This window comes from Oncorhynchus masou, chromosome 24 (assembly GCF_036934945.1).
Source record: "Oncorhynchus masou masou isolate Uvic2021 chromosome 24, UVic_Omas_1.1, whole genome shotgun sequence".
Classification (NCBI taxonomy): Eukaryota; Metazoa; Chordata; class Actinopteri; order Salmoniformes; family Salmonidae; genus Oncorhynchus; species Oncorhynchus masou.
This window is the reverse complement of record NC_088235.1, coordinates 39681972-39707243: the sequence shown is the minus strand read 5'-3', so window position 1 is coordinate 39707243 and position 25272 is coordinate 39681972. Positions and strand designations below refer to the sequence as shown.

General features: G+C 41.6%; 1 protein-coding gene across 1 annotated transcript in view; it reads left to right on the top strand.

Moving 5' to 3' along the window:
* The first annotated feature begins 1722 nt into the window (after positions 1–1722).
* The window catches only part of hpse2 (heparanase 2), a 129182-nt gene continuing 105632 nt past the window's right edge, over positions 1723–25272 (top strand). Inside the window, exons 1-3 of the mRNA XM_064933089.1 lie at positions 1723–2073; positions 4929–5083; positions 5388–5549. Coding sequence (XP_064789161.1) covers positions 1808–2073; positions 4929–5083; positions 5388–5549 — 583 coding nt within the window. The 5' untranslated portion in view covers positions 1723–1807. The remainder of the gene's footprint in view (positions 2074–4928; positions 5084–5387; positions 5550–25272) is intronic.

Genomic DNA, 25272 nt, shown 5'->3' with positions numbered 1-25272 from the left:
ACTTTCTGCACGGTAGATCAAGGGTAGTATATTGTCAGCGACCTCAGACGACCAGAGTTATCAAACAGTAAGGCGGTGTGCTCATGAGGCTGAGACGAGCCACGCCGAGGTGAGGTGAAGTTGTTGGGATAACCACCATAACAACGACCCACCCCGTCGGTCAATGCCTTTCTCTACTTGCAAGTGGGACCACGCTGTGTGTAGGCCCTCTGATCAAAGAACATCTGGAGAGAGACTTTATATAAAGCTTTTATAGGTATGTTAAATATGTTGGCTGTAGAATTCTAAATTCGTTTTGAATATGTTTTTGGTAGCTGAGCTAGGCTGTGATTGGCAAAGTTGGCAAAGTTTGATGCAGTCACTGGTTAAACTGTAGAAAACATATTAGCACAGATCAAACTGTGAGAAAACATTAGCCTTGTGATCGCATGTGTTCTTAAATAGCCTAGTTAAATAGGCTACTTGTGCGTAAAATATATTTTACCGCATAGCCTAACTAGCTATTTACTCTCCTTTTCTTGTAGGCATACTTATCTAGGACCGTACACCAAGAAATGCCCTGTTCGATAACAGCGTCTAAAAACCGTTCCATTCAAAAGTATAGAAAAAACACCAATAGGCCTACTCTGATATTTCATTTATTTACGTTGACGTTTACTTGTTTTACTTGGACTAAACATTTTCGTTTTATGCAGGCTTACTTAACATATTAATGTGGCTTAGTTAGGAATGTGCGTTTTTTTGTCTTCTTTGATGGATTGTATTGGGGTTCTTAGTTCCCCAACGAACGAAATATACATTTGTTTAAAAATGCATAATTATGTCTTTATGAAAACCATCTTGACACTGTAGAGATGCATCCAACTTTCATGTATAAGAGATTTGTGTTTCACAGATAATTAGCAAATATAAAACGTTCATATTTTTAGATGACCCTGCAATTGTAATCTAAGCAACACAAATCTTCGCTATTTCCGAGATAACAAATTCGAGTAGTTCCTTAGCCTAAATATTTATAGTAGTTCTCTTTTTGAATACACGGTTTGCACAACGCTTGTTTTTAATCATTCCATTGGTTAACATGATTTGTTTGTATTGTTTTGTTCGAGAGGGACAAATACACGACAGTTTCATACACAATTCATTGCATCAGACAAATTGCTTTTCAGATTTACATGAAAATGTATGTTTTGTGGCAGTCACCAGCGTGCGTAATTCCTTTTACATTGTGCATTGGAGACAACTCGCTAAGTGCGCATATTCTATATCTTATATAAGATATTCTATATCTTAATACATTTTGAGTCATGTGTCTATGTAAAAGTATAGCATCTTATTTTTCTAAAGGATCCCTTTCCTAATTTTACAAGTCATAAAAGCAAGAAAAGTCGGACTTGTTGAGCTCTGCTATGCGGACGTGTCCTAGCATACTGATAAATAGATCGCCCTGATCATTGTTTTCTCTCCTACACATCAGGGGTTAAGTATGAACCCTCATACCTCAGAGAAGAACCACCACTGAGTCCTGAAGAGGGGCGGTGCTGCCTCCTCTCCTCCCCCAGGCTCCTGGCCCTCTCTAGCGGGGAGGCTGGCCCGGGGCGTGCGCTCCCCTCTCCAGCTCCCAAAAACACGGAGGGGCGGGGGGAGACGGACAGACAGAAAGGAGCAGATATCTTCGCTCAAAGGAATAGGAAGAGTGCATTCAGACTACAAGGTATTGCTATAGCTTCTCTCACGTTCCCTCAAACAGCAGAGCACGGTCTTGTTTTTAGGCGCAGTGTTCCATCTGTGGTGCCAAGCCAGGAAGATGCCCAATCCGGCGACTTGCCCCTTCCCAGGCTCCCGGCTGTGGCTGGTATCCGTTGCTCTGATGGTGCAGTCGGTGATCTCCTCTTCTTCGACCTACCAGAGACCTGCACCCGGCGGCGGGGGGAAGAGAACGGGGTTCATGGAGAGGACGCTCATTTTGCTGGACGTCAACACCCGCAGTCCGGTTCAAGTTCTAAATGACAACTTCCTCTCTTTACAGTTGGATCCGTCGATTATAAAGGACGGATGGCTGGACTTTCTGAGGTAGATTACTTTCCCACTCTGTCTGCTTATCGACTTCATGGTCGTCGTTATTCTAATGTTTGGATCAAATGCATTGTTTTTGGTTTATAGGTCTTATAGGATTTAGTTATCTAGACGAATGGTTCTTTGACAATATTATGATGTCGGGAATCATTCAACCATGTCATAAAGTCGGTTTATGCCGATTTGTGCATTGCATTTGTTTAGGTGACATTAGATATGGGGTAAACAAGCCCGTATGGAAATATGGAGTGTCCTAAAGATTGGAGTGTAGGCCTAACTTCATAATTACGTCGTCGAGCTTTACCAATTGGTGTGCATACTAGTAACCTATTTTCTAATTTCAGTTGAGACACATTTTGACACATGCTGCGTCATTCTCGTGTGGCATGCATGCATCAGTTTACACAGTATGTAGCCTTATTCAGAGACATCTCTTTAACATAGCGGTGTTAATAATAGGTCTACATATATAATGCCACTGTCTTAATCGTGTCAATGTTTCTGTGTTCTACACAATGCTAATATGAAACGAAGAGAGAGGGGAACGAGAATGACAGGGAAAGAGGTGATATGAGCTCATCATATATAGTTAATGTTGCATGTTGGGTACGGAAGGGAATAGTTTACATTGGTAGAAGTATGCCTACATGGCGCACACGAGGCTCTTTGAAGAATTTCCGTAAACATAGGTTTCTTATTTCCAGTGAAACATCCACTGTTATTGTTTGGGAGGAGAGAAAGGGGGTCGTGGCATTTTACAAGTTATATAGAGTATCAGGGTTTACTACTCGATATCGACATGTTTGTAATAATGAAAAACAGTCGGAATGGCTACTCAAATATTATTGAAGCCACAGCATGTATCGCCCTGGAAGTAAACAATGTCAGCTTCCAATCAGCTTCGGCTATTGTGCAAAGTTCCCAGATGTAACTTTTACCAGTCAGTGGAGAAGTTTGAGGTCAGGATTTTAGCAAAAATGTAATTCTGGGTTAACTAGATGAAAAGTGTTATTCCCATATGAACGCGTTAAATCATATGGATCTATATAAATTCAGTTGTTGCTGTATATTCATCCTTCAGCAAGTAAATGTTGTCTGGATCAATTTTGTGATAATAACAATAATAATAATAATGATACTAATCATCACAATAATATAATAATATACCTAATGTTCATAATATTCATAATAACAATAACACACTATGTGATCAAACAATGAACCTTCTAACAATACTGACAAGTTATTTTGCTTTACTTTGGTTCATACTTTTCACCAACTTCCTAAATGTAGGTGGGCTATTCACTCACAATTTCAATGCTAATTTTCTGAAATGTTTTTCCAATATTTATTTTCTTAAACTGTACTGCCAAGTTCATATAAACCGTTATTTGAATAAACATTTAAACCATGCCTACTGTAAACGTTGCTGATCGTCAGATCTGATAACCCAGCGTTCAAGCACACTAAGGCCATACTATAGGATAAATTCGTTTTTGTGGTAGGTCGGTGGATTTTAGAGACATAAATAGGCAATTATTATAATACAAAGCTAGGCGATTTAACTACCACAATTGTGTATAATTGTCATAAAAATGGCACTTTATTCAAGTCTGCAAGAATCGGTTAAAATGATCACAACATGGCCTATATTCTGCCTACAAAAACAGCACAATATGGTAAGTGCTAATCCCATAACATATAATTGAACACAACATTTTAAAGCTACTGTGCAATTTCCAGTCATTTCAATTAATGGGAAACATTTCCTTAATTTTGAAGAACGTGACTTATAAATATACCTACTACAAAACTGTCCTTTTGCTCCATGGTTTTGGTCAAAGGAGACCTTGTAAACAAATAATGTCTAGCTTTAAATCAAGTTTAAAAAGTAGGCTATTGTTGCTCTCATGGAATGCCATTCCTTTACTACAGAAAGCATGTGCTATTGGCATGTGATGTATTAGTTTGCTCCATTGTTTTGTTGGTGGTCCACTCTTGATGATATGCACAAATTACAGTGTGGCTTGGGTTGAAAAGTATAATATTTCTGTTGTTTATTCTGTGTCCAGTCTGGTAACACAACAGTAGAGTGGAATACTTAACCCCAAACTAGTTTTCTAAACTACAACTGTGGGAGTTATTATTGCTAGCTGGCTAACAGCAGCACTGAGAGGGTCATAAACGGCCTGTTGTAATGGAAAAGCTGTCATGTCCTATAATACTATCATGTAAATACTAGTAGGGTTCACTAGCTTTTCTCTCAAGTGAAACCAATAAGTGAGAGTGATAGTAAAAAGTGTTTCGAAAGCCCAGTCTGGAAAGCTTTGACAGTAATCTGGTAACACTGTAGTGTAGAACATGTTTGTATTATTCTGGGCATGCTAGTCTCACCATCATAAAATGTTTCCCTGTGATATCTACAAAAAAAACCACTAAAACCTACTCTCTGTATGAATTAAATTGGCTCCATGTCTAGTTTTCTTTTGTTGAATCTGAATGCACAGGGCTATCAAGAAATATCACATTTAAATCAAGTTGTCATTGTTTTATGACTTGAGTTTTTTGTCTTGTGTAAGTAGTGCTCAGCCTCTGTTGAGTAGTCTATGTCACTAGTGCTGGATATTGCAATGACATACCCACTACAGGAATTATTTTCAACATTAACGTCAATCGTTTCTTCTCGGAGTTGTGTATGTATGTACATGATCTGAAATCAATGATGGTCATGTTGTGTTTTTCACGCAGCTTGTTTGGACACGGAGCCTAATTGATTAAAAAATATTGTTTAATCAATATTTCAGATGTATTTGTGCACCGTATTCTTATCAGATCTCTGTCTCCATGTATAGTTCCAAGCGTTTGGTAACCCTAGCCCGAGGTCTGTCCCCAGCCTATCTGAGGTTCGGAGGAAAGAGAACCGACTTCCTCCACTTCCACAACCTGAAGAACCTTGCCAAGTTCAGAGGCCCCGGCCCAGATTACTACCTAAAAAACTATGAAGATGGTGAGTTAGACATTATGGATTTGATTATTCATTTACTCAAATGTTAAACACACATTTTGTATATTTATTTATTGTGTTGTATTCCCAATTTGATTATAAAATGTATTGAGATGTTTAAATGTACTTTAGGTACAGTTGAAATCGTCTATGTCCATGTTCATTGGTAGGCCTATAGTCTTATTCTGTAGCAATTAATTTTAATTCAATCAAGCTTTATTAGCATGAAAGGAACAATCCAATATTGCCAGAAGTGGTAAGCAATGAAACTACATGACCCGTTCTTGGTCTCTGTGTCAATGCTCAGACATAGTGCGTAGTGACATCGCCCTGGACAAGCAGAGGGGCTGTAAGCTGGCCAACCACCCTGACATGATGCTGGAGCTGCAAAGAGAGAAGGCAGCTCAGATGCAGCTTGTCCTCCTCAAAGAACAGCTCTCCAACCTCTACAGCAACATCACAATAACAGGTAGGAGATCACACACACATGCACGCAGGCACGCACACACACACACACACACACACACACACACACACACACACACACACACACACACACACACACACACACACACACACACACACACACACACACACACACACACACACACACACACACACACACAAAAACTCTCTGTTTGGGTACTCAATCTTGCCAGAGCACAGGGATGTAAATCATCACCCCTCAGCTTTACTAATGTAAATTGTAGAGAAGAGATCGAGGAATGGAGGGATGAGGAGATGGAAGGATGGATGTAGAGGAAGCGAGGAGGCAGAGAGTACTGGCATTTCTGAATGAAAGGTTCAACTGAACCTGACTGTGGAGGGGTAGCTGGACTGTGTGTATATGTTTGTATGTGTGCATGTATGACTTGCTGAGTCCCAGTGACTGTCCCTGACTTCCCAGGGTGGTAACTGAGAACCGTAAGGGTTTGGTTAGCAGTAGGCTGTGTCAGGATGTCTTTATGTTACAGTATTTTGCTTGGTATTTATTAGAAATGATGTGGTAGCAATTAATACTTTGTAGTACTTAAATACCAGTTGTGGTACGAAATGGCATGTAATGATATGATGTAATGATAATGTAATGATGGTTAATTTAAAACATATAGATGCTGCTGTAATAGTTTGGTCATTGTGCTGTAATTACAATTTTACTGCTATAATTTCCAGTAAAATACAGAGTAAACAGCAGTCTATCAAAACAAACCGTAACCCCAGAGTTTCTAACTTTTAAAATGTGTGGATCATATCAACTTACAAAGTTGAAGAGAGGAGAGATGAGGATGGAATTTCAGTCATCGGAGCTACAATGGCAACTACAGCTGCTTGTGATTTATTAGAAGAACAAAATGACGGTTTGTGTTTGTGTGTGTGTGTGTGTGTGTGTGTGTGTGTGTGTTAAACCTCCCATGTTAGAAATGCCTGTTCTAGATCTGTCTTGAGCAACACACACTGCAACTAAGGAGATATTCATATGAAGAAATAACATGAACACTGAGGGATTATTCCCCAAATATTTATGCCTACAGAACTGATGCTATGACAGAACATTCCACCAGCTTCACTCAAGACTTCAGTGATATTAATGTGTATTTAATAAATATTCATATTATCCAAAGGGAATCTGCTAGAATTTGTCTTTTGTCGAATGCATTGTTCATTAATGCACAGGAGAGTGGTGTTGCATTATTCCGTTTTTAATGTACTGTAGTATAAAAGGTATTTCCGACACATTTGTACATTGATAGATTTTCATTGACCGGGATACCGTGTGTGTGTGTGTGTGTGTGTGTGTGTGTGTGTGTGTGTGTGTGTGTGTGTGTGTGTGTGTGTGTGTGTGTGTGTGTGTGTGTGTGTGAGAACTGTATGTAAGTCTGCGTATCATCAGCTGTGTGATTTCAACGGGCCTCTGGTGCACTAGTCAAAACATGGCCTGACTGCGCCTATCTTCAAGCACTGAAGAGACACATTGAGGAGAACCATTTGTTCATGTTTAGGTGCAGAGGAGTTTCAGTTCACAAGTTCAGGAGTCACACTGTGTATCACCCTGTACTTTCTCTGTTGTAGTCTGGTATCTTATCATGAGATAGTTCTATGATATGGATTATCAATATATTCTGGTGCACGTCCACTTCAAGGCTTCGAAGTTGTCTTTGCTGTTCTCCCCTGTCACCCTACACTTTGTCTGGGGAGGGATTAGGTCCCAGGGTTTTTCTTTGTTATGGGGTCCTCGGACCCTTGTTAAAGTCAATGGCATGAACTTTACCCAGTACCAGGACATTTAAGCCAAAACCTGGATGTCTCTGCCAGGAGTTTGAAACTTGGCCGCAAGTGTATCTTCCAGCAAGACAATAAACCCAAGCACACATAAAAATCCACAAAGAAATATTTAATTGACCACAAAATCAAAAGTTTGCAATGGCCATCTCAGTGTCCGGAGTTGAACCACATTGAAAACCTCTGGTTTGAATTGAAGAGGGCAGTCCATACAAAAAGGCTCACAAGGGGAGGGTGCTGGAGTATAAAAATAAATAAAATAAGTATATTACCCCCTTTTTTGTGATATCCAATTACGATCTTGTCTCATCTCTGCAACTCCCCAACAAAGGTTGAGTCATGTGTCCTCCAAAACATGACCCACCTAACCGCTCTTCTTAACACCCACCTGCTTAACCTGGAAGCCAGCTGCACCAATGTGTCAGAGGAAACACAGTTCAATTGACGACGAGATCAACCTGCAGGCGCCCAGCCCACCGCAAGGAGTCGCTAGAGAGCGATCAGACATGTAAAGCCCCCCTTGCCAAACCCTCCCCTAACATGGACGATTCTGGGCCAATTGTGCGCCACCCTATGGATCCGGGTCTGTAGTGATGCCTCAAGTACTGTGATGCAGTGCTTTAGACAGCTGTTCCACTCAGGAGGCCTGGGTACTGAAGTATTGAAATCAGGGGATCCAATCATTTTGACCCCTATCTTTTTTAGATTTTTTTAAATGATTGTTTATAAACAAAATCTCTTTTTCTGAGCAGTTATATTAGTATAAAATACAAATAAATAAAAATGTAAGCATATATTATAGCTCAGTGTTTGTATAATTTATTTGTACAGGTTTTCTTTGCTCATCTTTATTAAGGGATCCAATAATTCTGGACCCCACTATATATCTATGTTAAAGAAGTCCTCCTCTTCAGTCTAGCCTGTGTGTGCTGAGATGTGGCTTACAGTACATTATGATTTTTGGAGAATGCTGTTTAAAGGTCAAGTGCAGTCAAAAACATGTTTTTCCCTGTGTTTATATATTGCCACACTATGTGGTTGGAACAACACTGTGAAATTGTGCAAATTATCATAATGCCCTTTTAATGTAAGAGATGTTTGAAAAGACCCCCTGAAATTTCAACCTGTTTTGGTAGGATGGAGTTTTGGCCTTCCAAACCTCTCTGCCAATAACAGCTAATTTTCAGTTTTCCCCTTCCCAGTCAGTCCTATCAAAGTTCTTGCTTGAGAAATTGCTCTTGATAAGAAGCTATTTTTGTTTATTTTTTACCATTTGAATTGAAAACAATCACAATATGGTACTTAATTGTTACTCAGAAATGATTTGATATTGAGATAAAAACGTCTGCATTGGTCTTTTAAGTGGGGAGGTGGGTAGCCTAGTGGTTAGAGCATTGGACTTGTTACTGAAAGGTTGCAAGATGAAATCGCTGAGCAGACAAGGTAAAAATATGTTGTTCTGCCCCTGAACAAGGCAGTTTACCTACTGTTCCTAGGCCGTCATTAAGAATTTTTGGCCTCCCGGGTGGCACAGTTGTCTAGGGCACTGCATCGCAGAGACTCTGGGTTTGCGCTCAGGCTCTGTCGCAGTCGGCCGTGACCAGGAGGTCTATGGGGCGATGCACAATTGGCCTAGCGTCTGGGTTAGGGAGGGTTTGGCCAGTAGGGATATCCTTGTCTCATCACGTGATGCACAGTGTTTCCTCCCACACATTGGTGTGGCTGGCATGGATGTGCACTGTGTTAAGAAGCAGTGCGGCTTGGTTAGGTTGTGTTTCGGAGGACAAATGGCCTTCCTCTCTCACCTGTACTGGAGGTGTAGCGATGAGGCAAGACTAACAATTGGATACCATGAAAAGGGGGTAAAAATAAATACATTAAAAATAAGAATTTGTTCTTAGTAGTTAAATAAAGGTTACATTTTTTTTTTGACCTGTAGTGTTCCAAGTTAATTACTGTATATATGAATGGACAAAGCCATTGATCATATGACACCATTCATGCCTATGTGAAGACTTGATAGGGCATTTGAAGCACAGGAAGTTGGTTAGATTGACACCGGTGAGTCAATCAAATACCGCATCTGCCTATGTTGTGCTTATGCATCTGTGGTGAGCTAGAGCGGTGTTTGTCAGATTATGAGACATTCCAAAAATGGTTCTCACAATAACGTCTGAATGGTTTGACCTCTATGAAAAGGGGTGATTCTCATGAGCACGGTGGGGCTCTCTGTTTTGCTCTACGGCCCCCACAAGTGTCACGGGCAGTGGTGGTTGTAGTTTGTATTTGCGAACACCCCCTTTAACACAAATAAATAATCATAACATTTAAAACTATATAAATATAAAAATATATGCTATATAAATATAAAAATATATATAAGAAGTAACAAAGACCAAATAGAAATAAATTTGTGTTGATTTGGCACTCGAGCATCAATACATTACCCATCTCCCAACACTGTCAACCAAGAGTCAAGACTAAACCAATTCACCTCGGTGCTGTGCAAACTGGTTTTATATTATTCTTAACGATTTCGCACAAACCAGAAAAAAATGCAACAACATGTCTGTGAAACTATATTTTCACAGTATTATGAATGAATTGTGGTTTATTTGGTAGCAATTCGTAGTGTGACTGATTTTACTAATTTCATTAGTACTGTACCAAGTTAGAGGTGCGCTATTTGACAGATTCCCCCGCTCCCCCTACCTCGGGTTTCCAATGGGGAGACCTGAGGTCAACCTCCCCCCGCTCGTACTTCTGAGTGGGAGAACTTCCCAGGCAGTAGCCTTTCTAGCTCACAAACTAGAATCAGGGCGCCAACTCCAACAAGGTTAATTGACCCACAGTCCCACACGGTGACATGATATCATTGTTGTGACATGCAAATGACTGATAGAAAACTGATTGCGCAAATGTCATCATTCTGCATTTTTCTATCAGGTTCCCCGTGCCGCCCCAGGCGGCTGCCCATGTCGCCTATACCTAAATCCGCCACTGGTCATGGGACTCGCTGTGAAAGTAACCAGTACCGGCCTTAAAAAATGAATGAAACTGTGAAGGTAGATTTGTGTAGTTTTGTGCCTACCCCCAAAAAGGGGTTAAATATGTGTAAAAAAAAAAACGACAAATATTTCCTGAGCTTTCTTATATCTCCTAGATATAGGACAGACACTTCAAAACCATATTTCTTATGATTTATTGTTCCACTCTTTTTTGCCATTTTGAATGTGTTATTCAATGCATTTCTTCTGGGCTATAGTAGTAAAGGCCAAATTTGATATTTTATCAAATAATAGTTTTATGTATATATATTTATACTTAAAGTGGTCCTAAAATTCACAATTAAATAGCTAAATGGTCCATCATATGACCATCTTAAAACAATTCCATATGTCAGCTTAGAACCCTCATGGTTAGCCTGTCAATATAGTGTTTTATTGGGGAGGGTAACAGGGGAGGTGTTTAAACAAGGTCTGGTAATAATCAGCCTAACCCTTAAGTGTGTGTGTGTGTGTGAGAGAGAGAGAGAGAGAGTGTGTGTGTGTGTGTGTGTAGGCAGGTGGTGGACTTAAAGTCCCTTTAACAGCCCCTTCATCCTTTTCCACTCTACAGTCTGACCTCTTACCTTGGCTTGTTAGAGCTATCAGTAATAACACACACACACACACACACACACACACACACACACACACACACACACACACACACACACACACACACACACACACACACACACACACACACACACACACACACACACACACACACACACACACACACACACATATACACACACACACAGCCCCCTGCACTGTGAAAACATACCAGCTAAGACAAGACGAGGTCAAGGTCACCCCTCGTCTCCCCCTTATTCCCCCCTGGTCTGCCCCTTAGTTTCTCCTGGAAGTAAACCAAGACCTAACTGCCTCAGACAGAACAGACCCTCTCATCTCACCCCTAACCTCCTGTCTCATCCTTCCCCCTTGAAGCTCATCCCCCTACTCTCAGCCACTTTTATGTCCCAGCTTTCTTTCAATTTTTATCTTTATCTCAGTTAGTCTCTGTTCTTCACTCATCTCTCTCTCTCTCTCTCTCTCTCTCTCTCTCTCTCTCTCTCTCTCTCTCTCTAGTAAAATAAATAAAACATGTTGTGCCACGTACACCGAAGAGGTGCAGTGAAATATGTTGTTTTGCAGGGTCAGCCATAGTAGTACAGCGCCCCTGGAGCAAATGTGGGTTAAGTGCCTTGCTCAAGGGAAAATCGACATATTTTTCACCTTGTCAACTTAGGTATTCAAACCAGCAACCTTTTGCTTACTTGTCCAACACTCTAACCACTAGGGTAGCTGTCACCCCAAAAAAAGACCATGATCCTGCATGCATAACATCACCTCAGTGGCTTGCGACATGACTCTCCTTCCCATGATTAAAACCTCTTAAGTATCGAACCCTTTTTTTCAATTTTTGCCTAAAATTACATACACAAATCTAATTGCCTGTAGCTCAGGCCCTGAAGCAAGGATATGCATCTTCTTGATACCATTTGAAAGGAAACACTTTTAATAAGTTTGTGGAAATGTGAAATTAATGTAGGAGAATATAACACATTAGATCTGGTAAAAGATAATACAAATACTAAAACATTCTTTTTTTTGTACCATCATCTTTGAAATGCAAGAGTAAGGTCATAATGTATTATTCCAAACCAGGTGCAATTTAGATTTTGGCCACTAAATGGCAGCAGTGTATGTGCAAAGTTTTAGACTGATCCAATGAACCATTGCATATTTGTTCAAAATGTTGTATCAAGACTGCCCAACTGTACCTAATTGGTTTATTAATAAAGATCATAATTGTGCACACTCCTTAAACAATAGCATGGCATTCTTTCACTGTAATAGCTACTGTAAATTGGACAGTGCAGTTAGATTAACAATAATTTAAGCTTTCTGCCCATATCAGATATGTCTATGTCCTGGGAATTGTTTTTGTTACTTACAACCTCATGCTAATCACATTAGCCTACGTTAGCTCAACTGTCCCACGGGGAAGGTGGTGGTGGGGGGGGGGTTCTCGATCCCATAGTGGTTAAGACCTTTCTCTCCTGTGGGGAGACATGCAATTGAGTATCTAGACCCCTCAAACTCAACTCTGGACCTCAAAGCCAGTTCCACTGTATTTTTTTCATTGTTCCCCTCTAATTAGGGACTGATTTAGACTAGGGACACCAGGTTTGTGAAGTTAATTATCAGGTCGAACAGAAAACCATCAGGCTCCGGATCTCATATGGTAGGAGTTGAGTACCCCTGATCTAGACCCTCATGGAATAGACTTATCATCTACTCACTGCATTTAATTTCTTCTGCCCACTGTGTAGTTTCTCTTTTCTCTGCTTTGTCTTTATTCTCCCTCTCTTCCTCCCTCTCCTGAATCCTGTTCATCCTCCCCTGTTCATTTCACCTCCTTGGCCTGTTTAGTTGTTACTGGCCTCTGACGATGCTTAGAATTCTCTAGTAACAGTATGTTATATGATTTAACTGTACCTTTACTTTAGCTTGATATAGGATTTTTATACAGCTTTTACAGCTAAGTATTTCCTGTCGTGCACCACCCCCCCCTCCCTCTGTGACGACAAATAGCAGGACATTTGAGAGAAGTTTGGGGGCGTGCTCCTTTCCTCCCCAACTTAACTTACACAGCCCCCCCCCCCCCCCTCTCACCCCCTGTTGACAGCAGTAACTACTTGACTTTTCTTCAGCTACTTTGAGCTCCTTCACACTCGTTAAGGGCACCTTAGAGGAACATTTTGTGAAAATCACAGTTGACATTCTCCAGACGAAATTCCACCCTGCTAATCCAACTGTGTGTGTGTGTGTTTACTGCAGCCAGTGAAACTTGAGAAATGCTCATCTCTTTGTGCCTTTAAGAACTCAATCACAGACATTTTCTCAGACACCTGTACTTGTTACCCAATCTAATTGTGTCATTCATGGTCATTCTCACTGACATTAACTTGTTACTCTGCCGAATCACGTCATTCATGGACAATTTCACAGACACTAACCTATATAAAAAAATAACATGTCAAATGTGTGTGTGTGTGTGTGTGTGTGCTTGCACTGTAATAAATGTCTTTATATTTACACAGCAGAAATATTACATTTAGCTATGGGAATTATATATTACAGTAAGGCGGAGGTGTGGACTCGAGTCACATGACTTGGACTCGAGTCAGACTTAAGTCACAAATATGATGACTTGCAACACGACTTTGACTTTAACACCTGACTCGTGACTTAACTTGAACTTGAGCCTTTTGACTCAAACTGACTTGATACCCTCCCCAAGCCCAAATATAAACAATTATGCCATTAAAAAAAGTGTTCAGCACATCAACTCTTCATTTAACGGATTATAGTTTGATTTGGACAGCAGCCAATCAAATTGTGCCAGCTGAGAAAAAGTTGCGCAACGAGTTGCAACTTGCAAAACATGCGGGAAGAAAATGACAGACGGAGGCGCAACAACTTCCAACTGTGTTCGACATTTGAAGCTGCACAAAGAACAGTAAGTCGTGGCTAATAGAGCCGACGGCTATATCATTCATAACTTTGCTAGTGTAGCATGTAGGCTAACGTCACGTTAAATCAATGAACCTCCACACAGTCAGTCAGTGCGGGAACGTGATCATTGCACCCAAGATTGAGCTACAACTGGCTAGGCAGCTTACTGTAACCACACACAGAGAGGGTGTGTGTGTGTGTGTGTGTGTGTGTGTGTGTGTGTGTGTGTGTGTGTGTGTGTGTGTGTGTGTGTGTGTGTGTGTTAAGGTTGGGCGATTGTACACAAGCCTATATCGCCCGATTGTGCCCCATGGCGATCCTCGATAGTCGATCGCTATTGGGGGGGGGGGGGGGTCTTTCTCATGGTTACCGATGTATTTCCATGTAAATATAAAGTTTATTTGGAAAGTAATACATATATATTTTTTTAAATCATTCATGATTTGCATGAATGTAATATACTAACTATTACTCTTGTTAAGAATATGAAATGGTATTACATTTGGTGAAGAGCACATTATGACTTGCTTAGGACTCGAAACTCCAAGTTTAGGACTTGAGACTTGCTGGTCTTGACTCGCTGTAACGGCTTCTAGAAGTAGAGGGTGGAGGAGTCAGGCGCAGAGAGCAGGGTAGTTCAAAGATGTGGATCTTTTATTTCCAAAAACAGAGAGAAGGTCACACCACACACACAAGGGCGCATAAAGACCCAGTCCAACAAACAGAACGAAACTGTTCGGAAAAATGGAATCCACAAAATACACACACACCAATAACAGAAAAACCAGCCTGCACAAAAGCCGGCAGGCCTACCGGGTTTAAATAGCCCAAACCCAAACCTGAACAAGAAACAGGTGCAACTAATCAGACAACACTAAATGAAACAGAAAAGGGGATCGGTGGCAGCTAGTAGGTCGGCGACCGCCGAGCGCCGCCCGAACAGGAAGAGGCACCATCTTTGGCGGGATTCATGACACTTGGACTTGCCTGTCTTGACTTGGGACTTGAGTGCTAAGACTTGAGACTTACTTGTGACTTGTAAAACAATGACTTGATCCCACCTCTGCAGTAAAGAACAATGCATCATGGGAGTTCAGTGCACAGTTAACCATTCCTGAAATTTTACAATCTGATTTTACAATAAAGTGATGTATTAATGTTTTGCTGTATATTTACTGGTTGAGTTGCCATGTCCTCTTGGTTTGTTTTGCCCTGTAGTCACTGCCAATTTGGAAGCCTTTGTTAAGGCCTCTAGGAGTGCAAGTTATACAAAACACCAAATATTCATCAATATGCTGTAATATATAATTACAGTACCTAGTAGCAAAACGTCTCTCACCAATCCCATGTAATTACATTCAAATACTACATTAAAATACTGTTAAATACAAACCTCATCTCCCCTCAATGATTCAATCATTAATTACAATTACAGTAGAATTAACTTTTTTACTGTCCTGTAATAATAAATAAATTGACTGGCATCTGTGCTGCCAGGAATTTACTGTACAAATTATAGGAATTTCTTTACAGAGAGTCCCCCCCTTGCTTTCTCTCCAGATGCTCCCTTCGTCGGTCCTTTCCTCTTGGGGTGCGGTGACCTTTTGCCATGCTCAGTGTTGTCCTAGCTGTCTATATTCTGACGCCACTTAGTAACGTGCAGTCAAAATATAGACAGCTAGGAGACTTACTAACTATTTTTAGTCGACACCTTTGGTTTCAGATGCTTAAACCTGTGACCCTGAAGCAGCTTAAGTTCCAAGGCTATGTCCGCTTCCATGTCTTAGGAGTTGACTAAGGTCAATATTGGTGTAAAATAATAATGGTGGGATAGTGTTTCTAAAGTCTTGTTACTGTAGGGAAAGAGAGATTTTTTGGCAACTCGTTATGTGTGTATTTTTGGACAGCTTCCCATCACACACTGCAGAGGTGATGGATGGATATGGTCGAACATGCAAGCGTGAGTGAAAAGCAAACATACCGAATGCAACGTGTGTGTGTGTGTGTGTGTGTGTGTGTGTGTGTGTGTGTGTGTGTGTGTGTGTGTGTGTGTGTGTGTGTGTGTGTGTGTGTGTGTGTGTGTGTGTGTGTGTGTGATACAGATGTTAGTATCTGTCTTGTACACTATATACAGCGCATTTGGAAAGTATTCAGACCCATTGACTTTTTCCATATTTGTTTACGTTACAGCCTTATTCTAAAATGTATACAATTATTTTTTCCCCTCATTAATTTACACACAACACCCCATAATGTGCCTTTGGAGCCACAGGCGCTTGAGGTGATTCAATGAGCAGGAACTGCACAGGCATTGTGATTGCCTGACACTCTCAGTTTAATGGGAAACGTAGTGTGGGTGACTCTGACAAGAAATCAAATCAAGTCAAATGTTATTTGTCACATGCGCCGAATTCAACAGACTTACAAGCCCTTAACCAACAATCCTTATGTTAAGAAAAAAAACTGTTAAGTAAAAATTAGATAAGTAAAAAAATAAAAATAGAAAATAAAAGTAACAAATAATTAAACAGCAGCAGTAAAATACCAAGCGAGGCTGTATACATGAGGTACCGGTTCAGAGTCAATGTTGAGGTAATATGTACATGTAGGTAGAGTTAAAGTGACTATGCATAGATTATAGTAGCAGCGTAAAAGAGAGATCTGGGTATCCCTTTGATTAGCTGTTCAGGAGTCTAATGGCTTGGGGTAGAAGCTGTTAAGAAGCCTTTTGGATCTCAACTTGGCAATCTGGTACTGCTTGTCCTGCGGTAGCAGAGAGAACAGTCTATGACTAGGGTGGCTGGAGTCTTTGAGGTCCTCTAAGGTCCTGGATGGCAGGAAGCTTGGCCCCAGTGATGTACTGGGCCGTACACACTTCCCTTTGTAGTGCCGAGCAGTTGCCATACCAGGCAGTGATGCTCTCGATGGTGCAGCTGTAGAACCTTTTGAGGATCTGAGGACACATGCCAAATCTTTTCAGTCTCCTGAGGGGGATAGGCTTTTTCGTGCCCTCTTCACAACTGTCTTGATGTGTTTGGACCATGATAATTTATTGGTGGTGTGGACACCAAGGAACATGAAGCTCTCAACCTGTTCCACTACAGCGCCGTCGATGAGAATGAGGGCATACTCTGTCCACCTTTTCCTGTAGTCCAAAATCATCTCCTTTGTCTTGACCAGGTCTCTGACCTCCTCCCTATAGGCTGTCTCATCGTTGTCAGTGATCAGGCCTACCACTGTTGTGTTATCTGCAAACTTAATGATGGTGTTGGAATCGTGCCTGGCCATGCAGTCATGAGCAAACAGGGAGTACAGGAGGGGACTGAGCATGCACCCTTGAGGGGCCCCAGTGTTGAGGATTAGTGTGGCAGATGTGTTGTTCCCTACCCTTACCACCTGGGGGTGGCCTGTCAGGAAGTCCAGGATCCAGTGTCAGAGGGAGGTGTTTAGTCCCAGGGTCCTTAGCTTAGTGATGAGCTTTGAGGGCACTATGGTGTTGAACACTGAGCTGTAGTCAATGAATGGCATTCTCACATAGGTGTTCCTTTTGTCCAGGTGGGAAAGGGCGGTGTTGAGTGCAATAGAGATTGCGTCATCTGTGGATCTGATGGGGGGGGGGGGGTATGCAAAATGGAGTGGGTCAAGTGTTTCTGAGATAATGGTGTTTATGTGAGCCATGACCAGCCTTTCAAAGCACTTCATGGCTACAGACGTGAGTGTTATGAGTCAGTAGTCATTTAGGCAGGTTACCTTAGAGTTCTTCGGCACAGGGATTGTGGGGGTCTGCTTGAAACATGTTGGTATTACAGACTTAGTCAGGGACAGGTTGAAAATGTCAGTGACGACACTTGTCAGTTGGTCAGCGCATGCTCGGGGTACACATCCTGGTAATCCGTCTGGCCCAATAGGGCACCTATCCATCTCTCTGACATCCATGGGAATGGAGAGGTGTTGTATGGGGATTCCGAGCTCCGACACCAGGGCAGCGTCCATAAAGCTCTCGTCGGCACCAGCGTCAATGAGCACCCGGAGAGATTTGGACCCCACAACAGGATAGCATGGAGAAGGATATGAGAAATGGAAGATGAGAACCTACAATGAATAACTACACTGTTTATATTCTGCCAAATTACCAGTCACCTTGCCATGGTTAAATGCAGTGGTTCACGCTTTCAGTTTTGTGCGAATGCTACCGTCTATCCACGGTTTCTGGTTAGGGTAGGTTTTAATAGTCACAGTGGGTACTACATCTCCTAAACTCTTCCTTATAAACTCAGTCACCGTATCCGTCTATGCATCTAGATTATTTCCGCAAGCTACCCAGAAAATATCCCAGTGATCAAAACAATAATGAAGCGTGGATTCCGATTGGTCAGACCAGCGTTGAATAGTTCAAAGCACGGGTACTTCCTATTTGAGTTTCTGCCTATGGGATGGGAAGCGCACGCGTGTGTGTGTGCGCGTGTGCGTTCATGTGTGTCTATAGAACTCACACACAGCCAGTTCCCCAGATTCTGTCACATTTGATGATCTTTGTAGACATGTACAGTTCCATCAGATATTCTCTTTGATAAGTGTGCTTCAGAACCAATCATGCATATCAGGTGATTGGACAAGTCTGAAATACTATCAACAAACAGTTTACTGTTGCTAATCACAGCAGAATTAATATGTGATTGGTATTACAGTACTACACGTATTAGACAGTAGGTCGTAGTATAAACAGTATGCATCCTGGTATAAAAATGTGATTGGTATTACAGTACTACACGTATTAGACAATAGGTCGTAGTATAAACAGTATGCATCCTGGTATAAAAATGTGATTGGTATTACAGTACTACACGTATTAGACAGTAGGTCCTAGTATAAACAGTATGCATCCTGGTATAAAAATGTGATTCGTAGTACAGTAGGCTAATAATGTTGCAAGGCAGAGTGTGTGTGTATGTGTGGATGGGTGTACGTCTGTGTGTGCAATCACGTGTAGACAGAAACACGGAAACAGAGAGAGGAATTCTCACATCTGTGAACTGCTTGAAAATGTTGTAATCAAAACGAGTTGGCACTGCGCACGTCAGAAAGGAACCATTCGGATTTTTTCCTCTCCACGTGAAAGTCGAAACATCTTGTGTTCCAGTTTGAAGCTTCAGCATGCTGTTTTCTTCTCTCCCTTTGTCCTACCATCCCTCCATTCTGCATCCGTTGTGAGATTGTTTCTTTTATCACACATTGTTTTACAAACTGTTTTAACTTTTCACTGTGACAATGTAATCTAAGTATTTTGTCAACAGTTTTTCCTCAGCGTATTGAAAATGACATTGGTGGTACACAGCTAAAAGAGTTATGCAATGCATCTGACTGCAACATTTCTCCAAAGCTCTCTCTAAGTCCCCAATCTAGAGTATGAACATCTTGGGCAGGCCCTTGGCTTTTCTTTGGACATGGAAACACAAAAGTCTAAGACATTAGGCCAAGCACTAGTGTTAATTCCTGCAGTGGAGAAGGTCCATGCCAGTCCAGCATGGGTGTGTCTGTGTGTTTGTGTGTGTGTGTGTCTGTGTCTGTGTCTGTGGTTTAAAGGAACAGTGGTTTCTAAGGATGATTTGGTTTTTGGAACACTGAGTTTCAGTTTGGTTTGAACTACTTTTTGGTGGTTTTACCAAAACCAGATTGCTATTCAAGATATGGAGAATAGAGAGTGAGAAACATGGGGGAAAAAAGCAAGAGAGACACATAGAGACACACAGAGACAGACAGGCTTGTTCCCTAACACATCGATTATAGCATTGCTCTGGACTGTGCTGACCACTCTGTCTCCCATTTCATGTACCAAAATGCTGCCGTTGGCGAGGACATTCTCACCTTTACTGTTAAGGCGAGGCTGCAAGTTCTACCAACAAAACATAATCTAGCACTCTGGTACCCTGCAAACCATGTTGTATTCTTCATGAATCAAATGTAATGTAGTCCTTTGTCCATGTTGTGAATGGATGCTTTTCATACAAGGATTTGTACATTGCTAGACATGACCCCCTTGTTGACCTGATAGCCAGCGAAGTGAGACAAGTGGTCTTACTAACAGCACACATGCATAAACATTCTTGTGTAAGGGGAAGCTGGTTTGATGTTGATGATGATGTGTTTTCCTGTGTGTCAAATACACCAGATATTGTTGTTGTGGGGAGGCCAGGGGGAGTTGCTCATTTTGTAAATGGGTTGCTAATTTGATGGCTACATGGAGCCGAACTTTGCAGAAATTTAAGTATCAGCCCCTCGTGGCACCCTTGGACAGCCTCGGGCGTAGGTGCAAGCTGGTGGCGCTGATATTCGGCAGTCGGGGCCACGTACACAGGCTTGCAGTGCGTGGCCTCCAGATTGCGGGCTGTCAAAAACTAGGGCAAACCAATTGGCTAGGTACTGCTCTGTTTCAGCTGTCGTGGGCAGCCTGGCTGTTTTGGAGAAGGATGTGCTTTCTGTAACCTTGAGTGCCATGCATACAGGGATCTTTGAAATGGCTGGATATTTTTTTTTGTGTGTGTGTGTGTGTGTGTGTGTGTGCGTGCGGTGGTTTCAAAGTCCAGTAGTGTCTAAGGATAATTGTTTATTTGGTTTTGGAAAACTGAGTTTCAGTTTAGTTTGGACTACTTCCGGGTGGTTTTACCAAAACCAGATTCAGATCCCTATTCAAGACATGGAGATTAGAGTGCGAGAAACATGTGTAAAAAGAGCGAGAGACACATAGATAGACAGAGACAGACAGGCTTGTACCGTAACACATCGATTATAACATTTCTAGGGGAATAGCCAGAGGTGGATCTTGGAGTGAACCGACTCTAACAAAATAGAAATGAGAGTTCAGATCTCACTTGTGATTTAATCTATTCAACACCATGACCTCAGGGCTTAGACAGAAAGATAGGTATGTATTCTCACAGAGTAAGCAGGTTTACCCTTATACATTATGGTTACGTGATTACCAAGGCTTTGCTGCTACAGTATGCTGCAGTTGAATGAATACATATCCGAGCCTGGCCAAGATGTACTGTAAATTCAGCTTTAGCAGGACTTTTGATAGTCTGCTTTCTCCCATTTCTCTCTCCACATGTGTCTAAACACAAAGATATGCAAGCACACACACACGCACACACACAAAGACGCGTACACACACATACACACTTTGTGTTTCTATTTGGTTTAAGTGGACAATATACCAAAGTGTTTATCACAAGCGGACTGAACATATAATTCCATGTGTTCACAATATGCCCCAGTCATTTTATTAGCCTCATGCATGTGAGATGTTTGACATTTTTTTAAAGACCCCTTTCTCTCTTTTACTTCCAGAAGGATTCCAGGAAACATACTTTTGTTTCATTTCATGAACAGTTTTTTTTTTTATCCACTAAGCCGGCATTTATATTTGACAAGCATGTGGCAGGAATGAACAGCTCCCAGTCAAAGAGCACCATGTCAATCGATAAAATGTGTTACTGAATTCCAGATATAAGCTTTACTAGCCATTCAGTCTCAGTAATGATTTAGTTACTTGAATCAAATGAGCATCTGTTTAGATACATCTTAAAGGCAGGGGCGTATTTAGTGATTTGGAGGCCAGTCTGTGGGATTTATAGTAAAGACATGTAACTTAACTGTAAAAAAAATGATTACCTTTTAATGTGCAATGACAGTAATCAGTAATCTGATTGTCAAACAAATCACTTAAAAAATTGGTTTCCTTCGCACCTTCACCCAAAATAATTCCAGCATCCGAACTGTTCTCTGTGCACCCGCAAACGTTTCTTGAATTTGCAAGTTGCTGTAACTATCTCACCAGAGAAAGCATCCGAGTGAGAGAAACAGCACCCCTCTGTCTTACTACATGTAGCCAATGTATCTGATGCTGTCAGGCCATAAATAGTATGACATTCAATAATATTTTTGGCCAAACAGCATCATGGCACTCAAGGTTACAGAAAGCACATCCTTCCTGCAGTGTATGTGGACGCCCCTTCCAATTAATGGATTATTTTATTTCAGCCACAGCCATTGCTGACAGGTACAGTGGGGCAAAAAAGTATTTAATCAGCCACCAATTGTGCAAGTTCTCCCACTTAAAAAGATGAGAGAGGCCTGTAATTGTAGGTACACTTCAACTATGACAGACAAAATGAGAAAAAAAAAATCCAGAACATCACATTGTAGGATTTTTAATGAATTTATTTGCAAATTATGGTGGAAAACAAGTATTTGGTCACCTACAAACAAGCAAGATTTCTGGCTCTCACAGACCTGTAACTTCTTAGTTAAGAGGCTCCTCTGTCCTCCACTCGTTGCCTGTATTAATGGTACCCGTTTGAACTTGTTATCAGTATAAAAGACACTTGTCCACAACCTCAAACAGTCACACTCCAAACTCCACTATGGCCAAGACCAAAGAGCTGTCAAAGGACACCAGAAACAAAATTGTAGACCTGCACCAGGCTGGGAAGACTGAATCTGCAATAGGTAAGCAGCTTGGTTTTAATAAATCAATTGTGGGAGCAATTATTAAGAAATGGAAGACATACAAGACCACTGATATTCTCCTTCGATCATGCTTTGGGGCTGTTTTTCTGCAAAGGGACCAGGACAACTGATCCGTGTAAAGGAAAGAATGAATGGGGCAATGTATCGTGAGATTTTGAGTGAAAACCTCCTTCCATCAGCTAGGGCATTGAAGATGAAACATGGCTGGGTCTTTCAGCATGACAATGATCCCAAACACACTGCCCGGGCAACGAAGGAGTGGCTTCGTAAGAAGCATTTCAAGGTCCTGGAGTGGCCAAGGCAGTCTCCAGATCTCAACCCCATAGAACATCTTTGGAGGGAGTTGAAAGTCCGTGTTGCCCAGCAACAGCCCCAAAACATCACTGCTCTAGAGGAGATCTGCATGGAGGAATGGGCCAAAATACCAGCAACAGTGTGTGAAAACCTTGTGAAGACTTACAGAAAACGTTTGACCTCTGTCATTGTCAACAAAGGGTATATAACAAAGTATTGAGATAAACTTTTGTTATTGACCAAATACTTATTTTCCACCATAATTTGCAAACAAATTCATTAAAAATCCTACAATGTGATTTTCTCGATTTTTTTTCTCATTTTGTCTGTCATAGTTGAAGTGTACCTATGATGAAAATTACAGGCCTCTCTCATATTTTTGAGTGGGAGAACTTGCACAATTGGTGGCTGACTAAATACTTTTTTGCCCCACTGTAGATAAAATCGGGCACACAGCCATGCGATCTCCATAGACAAGCATTGGCAGTAGAATGACCTTACTGAAGGGCTCAGTGACTTTCAACGGGGCACTGTCATATGATGCCACCTTTCCAACAAGTCAAATTTCTTCCCTGCTAGAGCTTCCCTGGTCAACTGTAAGTGCTGTTATTGTGAAGTGGAAACATCTAGGAACAACAACAGCTCAGCCGTGAAGTGGTAGGCCACACAAACTCCCAGAATGTGACCGCTGCATGCTGAAGCGCATAGCGTGTAACAATCGCCTGTCCTTGATTGCAACACTCACTGGCGAGTTCGAAACTGACTCTGGAAGCAATGTCCACACAAGAACTGTTCGTCAGGAGCTTCATGAAATGGGTTTCCATGGCCGAGCAGCCATACACAAGCCTAAGATCACCATGCACAATGCCAAGTGTCGACAGGAGTGATGAATCACACTTCACCATCAGATTTGTCTGACGGACAAATCTGGGTTTGGCAGATACCAGGAGTACGCCACCTGCTCCAATGCATTGTGCCAACTTTAATGTTTGGTCGAGAAGGAATAATGACCTGGGGCTGTTTTTCATGGTTCGGGCTTGGCCCCTTCGTTGCAGTGAAGGGAAATGTTAACACTACAGTATACAATGACATTCTAGGCGATTCTGTGCCTCCAACTTTGTGGCAATAGTTTGGGAAAGGCCCTTTCTTGTTTCAGCATGACAATGCCCCCGTGCACAAAGTGAGGTCCATACAGAAATCGTTTGTTGAGATCAGTGTGAACTTGACTGGCCTGCACAAAGCCCTGATCTCAATTCCATTGAACACCTTTGAGATGAATTGGAACGCTGACTGCGAGCCAGGCCTAATCGCCCAGCATCAGTGCCCGACTTCACTAATGCTCTTGTGGCTGAATGGAAGCAAGTCCCCGCAGAAATGTTCCAACATCCAGTGGAAAGCCTTCCCAGAACAGTGGAGGCTGTTATAGCAGCAACTGGGGGTCCAACTCCATATTAATGCCCATGATTTTGGAATGAGATGTTCGACGAGCAGGTGTCCACAAACCTTTGGTCTTTTGTGCAGGCTGGTTTTTCTTTATTTTACTATTAACTACATTGTAGAATAATAGTGAAGACATCAAAACTATGAAATAACACATATGGAGTCATGTAATAACCAAAAAAGTGTTAAAGTAATCACAATATATTTTACATTTGAGATTCTTCAAAGTAGCCACCCTTTGCCTTGATGACAGCTTTGCACACTCTTGACATTCTCTCAGGCAGCTTCATGAGGTAGTCACCTGCTTGCAGTTAGCCACTGATTCCTTCCAAACCACTCATTGTTGAATTTGCGATTTCCAACTTGTTGTGTAATGTTTATGTCCAATGGCTGACGAGCCCTGTTAAAATGGCCAGCTTCAGTTAGCTGATTCTAGCCATCCTTTATGGTTAGCTCGAGTTGTGCAGCTTGTCTCCTATTCAGAGGATCCCCACATAGTTAATGTCAGTTCTCACTGGACATGATTCTCAGTTATGTGAACCATGGTCAGATGTGTGTGTGATGTGGTCAGATGTGTGTTTGATGTGTGAATGTGGACATCTTCTTCCATTAAACTCCCCCTAACCTGGACATCCGCCTCATCCTTGTTCTGACGGGACATTCTGTAGTTGCTGCTACTGCCTTAAGCCAGCACCTAAAATTTCTTGTTACATTCATTGTCCTTTGATTCTTTACAACCCTACCCCTATTTTTCATGGTCCTTCGAGCCGGATTGAGTAACTGTTACAGATGATGCCAGTTAACAGAGAAGATTCTCCACAAGATATGGACCGTCCACGCTGACCAGCTCACCTGCCACAATATCTCAACAATTACAGCTATAGCTACGAGTCAAGGCACATCCACATACCACTCCTACAAGGGAGAGGGTTAGAGGGTTTTCTTGAGCACTTGAGACAGGATATATAGCAATCAAATTGTTTTTTTCCCCCATCAACAACTCAACACCAGTCCATTGCACCACCAGGATGATTAGCAGAATAAAGGACAGAGCCTTAGCCTTTTCATTGGTTGCTAATT